An 8,263-nucleotide genomic window follows, 5' to 3' on the forward strand; every position below is an offset into this window, starting at 1 on the left:
AAAAAAAAAATATTATAAAAATAATATATATAAATATATTTTTGGGTTAAAAAATTTTTAAATTTAAAAAAATATATTTAAATATTTTAACACTTTTTTTAAAAAAACTTATATATAAAAAATTTTTATATTTATTGTATTAAAAATTTTTTTTTTTATAAAATTTTTTTTCATTTTTTTTTTTTTTTTTTTTTTTTTTTTTTCTTTTATTTTTTTATTGGAAAATGCTACTTCTATTTTTTTTTTAAATGGTATAATTCTTTTTATATTGAACAGAAATAAAATGTTTACATGATATATTTTTTTATTTTTTTGTCAAAATTAAATATATATAGTGAATCATGATAAAGGATAAATGATAAAGAATAAAGGATGAACTATGAACATTGTACATAAATAAATAAATAATAAATTATGTTGAATTTTATTTATAATTATTATTTATTTTTTTTTTTTTTGATATTAATATATTTAAATATATATAATAGTTTCCTTTTTTGTTTTATTTTTTCTAATTAAAAATAAAATATATTGATATATATATATATTGAATGAAAGAGGAAATATAAAATATAATATACATATATATATATATATATTATATATGTGAATGAAAGAGGTGGGTATAGTGTCATAATATATACATTTCTTGATATTACAAAATTGGGTATAATTATATATATATATATATATATATATATATATAATATATATGTAAATTTATTTATGTTTGATTTTTTTTTTTAAATTTTTGCCGCTTATAAAAATAATAATGAGTACGTATAAAGATAATAATAATATAAATACATTAGATCAAAAGAAATTTTTGGACGAATGCATTTTTGTTGTAAAAGAGCAAAGCTTCTACATGAAGCAAGCACTGGTGAGTACTAAAAAAGTTTTGAATAAATAAAAATGTGAATGTTTAAAAAAAAAAAAAAAAAAACACACATATATATATATATTGTACATTTACATATATATTTTTTTTTTTAGGAGAATGGGTCACTTAGAGATACTTTGAAATATGCATCGAACATGCTGTGCGAACTGAGGACGTCCCACCTATCCCCAAAATATTATTATGAATTGTACATGTTAATATTCAACGAATTACAACATTTAGATAACTTTATCAGCGACAAGAAAAAGCATAAGAAGAAATTTATTGACATATATGAGAGCGTACAACATGCTGGTAATATTATTCCACGTTTATATTTATTAATAATAGTTGGTAGGAATTATATAAAGAATAAAGATATAAAAGCAAAGTATATATTAAAAGATATGACTGAATTATGTAAAGGTGTACAACATCCATTAAGAGGATTATTTTTAAGATATTTTTTAATACAAATGTGTAAAGATAGAATACCAGATACAGGTAGTGAATATGAAGAAGCAGGAGGAGGAAATATTGATGATGCTTTTGAATTTTTATTAACAAATTTTTATGAGAGTTTAAAATTATGGAGTCGTATGAATGATAAAATTATTAAGGTACCAAACATGATACAAGATAATAATACAATGAATAGTAAAATAAAAATATTAAAAGAAAAAATGGATGTAAAAATGTTAGTTGGATCAATATTAGTAAGAATGTCACAATTAGAAGGTATGACTAAACAATATTATATTGAAAAATGTCTACCCAAAATATTATTATATTTATCTAATATTAATGATTCTTTAATACAACAATATATTTTTGAATCCATAGTACAAGTATTTAGTGATGAATGTCATATATATAGTCTAGAAATATTATTAAATGCTATATTAAAAATGAATACTAGTTTAGATTTTAAAAGTATACTTATTACATTGTTAAAGAGATTAAGATCTTTTATTGAAGCTAATAATAAATGGGACTTACCAAAAGATATTGATATATTTAATTTGTTTTATGATCATTTGGTAGTCTATGTAAATAGAACCTTGGATACATATACCAAGTTTAATTATAACGATACAAATAATAGCTCTCCTCATGACAACCTCACTGGATATCCAGATAAAGACTCATCCAAGGCAATGGCAAAAAATAACATAAATAGTGATGATAATAATAAAAATAATGATAATAATCACAATAATAATAATGATAATAATCACAATAATAATAATGATAATAATAATGATAACAATAATGATAACAATAATGATAATAATATCAATAGTAATAATAATAATTATTATTATAACCAATCCAAAAACTGTGTACAAAATGGACATATTAAAGTCGAAAATATTAACCACACAAATGATAAAAATGTAAATAATCATAAACATACAAATAATGATATCAATAATAATATTCTTAATAATGTGGGACATATTAATAATAATGATCTTAATAAAAATAATTCTGGAAAAAACTGTACTATAGTAAATACTGAAGAGTTTGTAAACAATGTTGTAAAAATGCTACAAGTTATTTACGAATTTATATTTTTATGTATACGTATATATGATGATGATATTATTATTAGTAAATTATTTGGTTTGCCATATACTATTGCTTCCAATGTAAATATGAATAATGATACAATATGCGAACAGATTATTAGCATTATTGTTCTTCCATTTAATTATTTAGGATTAAGTGCTTTAAATGCAAGAAATATGCAAACTTTATTAAATAATATTACTGAAAAACATAAAAAGAAATTAAGCCTAGATATTATTGATGCTATTATAGAGTGTAAAAAGAAATATATAACATATGAAGATGTAGAAAAAATATTGAAATATATTTCTTATATTTTTCATGAAAAAAAAAATAAAAAAAATAAAGATGATGAAGATATATTTAATTTAGAAAATAATAATTCTGCATATACATGTGAAAAAATATGTAAATTCTTTCATATTATTACAAATACAAAGAATATTGAAGAAAAATATAATATATCTATGTTATTTTATAAGTATATTTCTAACAGCACTTATTTAGTACATTTATTACCAACTATTATATTTACACTTCTTCATGTTGTAACTGAGATAATTAAACTATGTCAACAAGATGATTTGAATCAAAATGATAACAAAAATGACAATAATAATAATAATAATAATAATAGTAATACTATTGATATTATGAATAGTAATAATACTATGGAAAATGAAAAAAAAGAAGATAATCTTAATTCTTCTGATTCATATAATATATATTCAAATGATGAAACTCATAAGAACAATTTTAATAATTATTTACATAATAATAATGAAAATAATTTTATATTAGATGAAAAAAAAATTAATCAATATAATATGTATGTCAAAAATATATTCAAATTTATTCATACCAATTTATTAACAGTAGCTAGCCAAATGCCTATTTTAACATTTAAATTATTTTTATATAGTGCTATAGTTGTAAATAATTATAATATTTTTGTACAGGCTCATGAATTTTTAACATTTGATAATTTAGAAGCAATCTGTTATGAATTCATTACACAACCTTTAATTATATATGAAGAAGATATTAATATTTCAGCTCAACAATTTGATTGTATTATATGGATTGTAGGTATATTATGTTCTCATATTAATCTTCTTGATAATGAAAATTATAATAATATAGCTCTTAAATTAACACAACATGCAAATAAATTATTAAAAAAAAAAGATCAATGTATAGGTGTATTAAAATGTTCCCATTTATATTGGGAAAATAAAAAATATAGAAACAGTACTAAAGTAATCGAATGTTTACAAAAAAGTATAAAGAATGCAGAAATAGCTATGCAATCAAATTCTGATAATATAATACTATTCATTTATATGTTAGAAAAATATCTTTATTATTATGAAGCACAAAATGTTGAAGTCTCAGAAGAAACATTACATTATTTAATAGATATATGCCAAGATTATTACAATAAAACTAATGATGACATAAACTTTAAACAAGAATACAAAAAGGTTATTAAATATGTACATGACAAACAAAAAAATTCAAATCTATTTCATAAAATTAATATAGATACATCCATATTGAGATCATAAATAAATATGCTCCTCAATTTTAAGAAACGTGCTGAGCATAGCACAAATAGGGATAATACCATGTACATTAAATGAAAACGAGAAAATAAAACCAAACAAAAAATATAAAAAATAAATAAAAATATATATATATATATTATTATTATTAGATAAAATATGTAATTTTTATTTTTACAGTTTACAAAATATTTATATAAATACTTTTAAATAGACATGTTTTAATTGTTCATTTAAATGTTTAAAAAAATAAAAAAGAAATATATTTTTTTCACGTATATAAATAAATATATATATATATATATATTGAAACTTTTACATGTTTTCTTTTTTGTTGAAATGTATTTATATATAAACTAATAAATATATAAGCATGCATATTATTATGCTCGCTTGATTAAGTATACATATAAATATATATATATATAAATGAATTACAAAAAAAAAAAAAAGAGAAAAAAAAATTGATATATATATATATATATATATATTATTTCATTTTTTAGATCTTTTTTGTTGTTTATTCCTAGTTCTAATGTCTTTTTTTATATTATCCAACTTATTAACATCAACAAAATACTTTTTCTTTTCTTCATCATTTAATTCTTTGCAAACCTTTATCCCCATGCTGTTGCATGTCCCTTTAAATAAAAAAAAATAAAAATAAAAATAAAAATAAAAATAAAAATTAATTATTAAAATATATATATATATATATATATATATTTTTTTTTCCGTACCAATAATATATTTACATATACTCTTTAAGGATAAATTTATCAAAGGGGGATCCATACGCTTACACTTGGCAATATGAAAAACCTGCAAAATTAAATAATAACATTTAAAAGAAATAAACAAAAATATATGTAATAATTCATCCATAAAAATATATTACTTCAGCTAGTGTTATGGAACCAACAGTATTATGTTTTGCCATAGAACTAAACATAGGAACTCTTGCACATCTTCTAATAAACCACACAACAGTAGGTGTTCTTAAATAAAATCTATACGTTCTGAAAAATATATATATATATATATATATAAACATATGTTTATATTTATTTATTAGTTAATTTACCTATCGTTTAAAGGTTCTAATGTAACTTGTATTGGTACATTTTTCGCTATACATTTAGTCCTATCATTAAATTCCTTAAAAAAGGTCATCATATTTATACCTGATCCAAACAAAATATATATTTAAAAATGAATAATAAAGGAAAAGAAAAATATACATACATACATATACATATATATATATATATATGTGTGTATACCTAGTGGTCCCAGTGTTTGTCCAATGCTTGCACTTGGTTTTGCTGTACCAGACAAAACGATCATATTAAATCTTCCTATTCTAGACATTTTTCATTTTTGCATTTATTTATAAATAAATATTTTTATGTAAAAATATACATATATGTTTATGGGCTCATAAATAAATAAGCTACATAAAAAAGTAACAGTATTATATTTTCTTAGATATTACAAAATAATTTTATATATATATATATATATATATATGTATACATATTATATCTTCATATAAAATATTATTGAAAATTATTCCTTTAAGAAAAAAAAAAAAAAATTAAATAAAATTTAAGCATATATTTATATATACAAACATATATATGTATTTCTTCATAGTTTTTTTTTTTTTTTTTTTTCTACAATGTAGCTTTAATTTCGGTACAGTTTTATTCATTATGAATTATGTTTTGCTACTTGATCTTTTATTTGTTCATTATATATCATTATGACTTATTATATATTTATTTTTTAATTATTATATATGAAAATATATTTTTCTACTCAGTTTTGAAATGCTTAAAAGAAAAAAAATTTTATTACATTTTTACTGCTTATCTTTTATTTTATTTTTATTTATTTATTTATTATTTTTTTTTTTTTTTTGTTACATATATATATATATATATATATTATGTTTATATAATTTTGTTATGATGCATTTACATGTGCAATGTCATTCATTTATGTACTATACTGTGTAAATATTTTTCTCAAATATTAAGACTTTCAAATAAAAATGTGTAATATATATATATATCATTTCTTTATTTGCTATTTTTTTTTATAATATTATACATATATATATATGTGTATATATATTTCCACAAAAATTTATGTTACATATTGAAATGATATACGAATATGGTTATGAATTAAAAAGGAGTCAATGTATGTAATTTTATTTTATTTTATTTTTTTTGGTTAATGGTTAATTTTCTGTTTCTCCATATATTTTTTATTTTTTTAATTTTTTCATATCTCTTATATACTGTTTTTTTTTTCTTTTTTTGTATGGGTTTCTTTAATATTAATCACAAAGTTTAATTTGATTTATTTTGATTTTTTTTTTTTTTTTTTTTTTTTTTTTGGTAGTTATTTTACATGTTATACACAAATTGAGTATAACTATTTATTCAAAAGGAAAAATTTAAATGTATATATATATATATATATATATAAGACTCAATATCGCTTTATTTTTTTATTTTATTTTATTTTTTTCAAGTATTATCTGAAAATATATTATAAATTATACATTTATATATATTATTACATGGACAAGTAAATGGTGTATTATACATAAAAGTCATTATAATTAAAATAAATAAATAAATATAAATATATATATATATATATATACATATATATATATATATAATAAAACAAAGACATAATTATATATGGAGAACAAGACAATAGTAATTGATAACGGTTCAGGTAATAAAAAAATAAAATAAAATTAAATTAAATTAAATTAAATAAAATATGTATATTATCATGTGAAAAAGAAAATTTTATTTTTCTTATTTGATTTTATGAATTCTCCCATGATTATCTTAAAATGTATTATATATATATATATATATATATATATATATATTTTTTTTTTTTTTTATCGTAGGATATATAAAGGCGGGAGTAAATTCAAGTGAAGAGCCATCGATTGTGTTCCCAACTATTGTAGGAATTGAAAGGAACGATGAAAGTAAAAGGATATATACAGGTGATGAAGCATTTTTTCATGAATCGAATTTATCTATTTATCGCCCTATTGATCATGGACATATAAGTGACTGGGATAAAGCTCAAAAGATATGGGAGTATACATTAAATTGTGTAGATCCTAGTAAGAGTATTAAAGACATATTATTAACAGAACCTCCTCTATGTTCTATATCTCATCGAAAAAAAATGGGAGAAATGTTTTTTGAATATTTCGATACTTCTAATCTTAATATATCTGTTTCTGGATTAATGTCTTTATATGCATCTGGATTAACTACTGGTCTTGTTTTAGATATAGGAGAAGGTCTTACACAATGCTTACCAGTTTTTGATGGTTATATTGAAAAAAATTCTATTATTCGTTCAGATTTTGGTGGAGAAGAATTAAGTATGTTTTTGCAAAAACTTATATGTGATATCGGTTATAGTATGACAACAACAAAATGTTTAGAATATATAAAAAATATTAAAGAGACCATATGTTTTTGCTCTTTAAACCCATCAGAAGATCAATTAAGAAATGATCTAGCAGAAACATATACATTACCTGATGGAGAAGTTTTAAGAGATGGATATGATTCTATAGAAATATCCCATGAACGTTTTTATGTCGCTGAAGCTTTATTTAATCCACAATTATGTCAAAGAGATAATCTAAGTATAATTGATATAATTTGGAAATCCATTTTATCATGCCCAATGGAAAATCGAAAAATATTATCTAGCTCTATAGTACTTTCAGGAGGTTCTACTTTATTTCCTAATCTAGTTGAGCGTATAGAAACAGAAGTAAAAAATAATGCTCCTCAAAACGCCCGTTCGATGGTCAAGGTAATAAATATTAAATAAATGACCACTCGCATAAAACATATATATATATATATAATAAATAAGATCTATGCTGACAATCTGTACATTTTGTCATAATAAATAATGATACATACATACATGTATATATATATATATATATATATATATATATATTTATTTATTTTTTTATCTTTTATTATAGGTTCATGCTTACGAGAACAGAGCTATTATGGCCTGGTGTGGAGCCCAAATTTTTTCACAGACTGAATTGAGAGAAGCACAAAGAGGAGTATGGATATCAAAAGAAGAATATGAAGAAATAGGAAGCAACATTTTCTTAACAAAGGCAAGAAAAAAAAAAAAAAAAAAAAAAAAAAAAAAAAAAAAA

General features: G+C 19.9%; 3 protein-coding genes across 3 annotated transcripts; 2 read left to right on the forward strand and 1 right to left on the reverse strand.

The window, feature by feature from the left end:
* Positions 1 to 772: 772 nt before the first annotated feature.
* On the forward strand, positions 773 to 4,023 carry PGSY75_1110500 (putative vacuolar protein sorting-associated protein 35; the record flags this gene model as incomplete). Its single annotated transcript, XM_018786225.1, has 2 exons — positions 773 to 883; positions 997 to 4,023. The coding sequence occupies 2 exons, from the start codon at positions 773 to 775 to the stop codon at positions 4,021 to 4,023; spliced, it is 3,138 nt and encodes a 1,045-aa protein (XP_018641020.1).
* Positions 4,024 to 4,515: 492 nt separating this feature from the next.
* PGSY75_1110600 (putative mitochondrial ribosomal protein L11 precursor) lies at positions 4,516 to 5,391 on the reverse strand (the record flags this gene model as incomplete). Its single annotated transcript, XM_018786226.1, has 5 exons — positions 4,516 to 4,661; positions 4,761 to 4,842; positions 4,919 to 5,039; positions 5,105 to 5,204; positions 5,304 to 5,391. 5 exons carry the CDS (start codon positions 5,389 to 5,391, stop codon positions 4,516 to 4,518), a joined length of 537 nt encoding a protein of 178 aa, XP_018641021.1.
* A 1,349-nt stretch (positions 5,392 to 6,740) lies between these two features.
* PGSY75_1110700 (putative actin-like protein) lies at positions 6,741 to 8,221 on the forward strand (the record flags this gene model as incomplete). Its single annotated transcript, XM_018786227.1, has 3 exons — positions 6,741 to 6,777; positions 6,962 to 7,896; positions 8,078 to 8,221. Coding segments are annotated over 3 exons (1,116 nt in total), but the record flags the coding sequence as incomplete, so codon positions are not given.
* Positions 8,222 to 8,263: the final 42 nt, after the last annotated feature.

This window comes from Plasmodium gaboni, chromosome 11 (genome assembly GCF_001602025.1).
Source record: "Plasmodium gaboni strain SY75 chromosome 11, whole genome shotgun sequence".
In the NCBI taxonomy this organism is placed as follows: Eukaryota; Apicomplexa; class Aconoidasida; order Haemosporida; family Plasmodiidae; genus Plasmodium; species Plasmodium gaboni.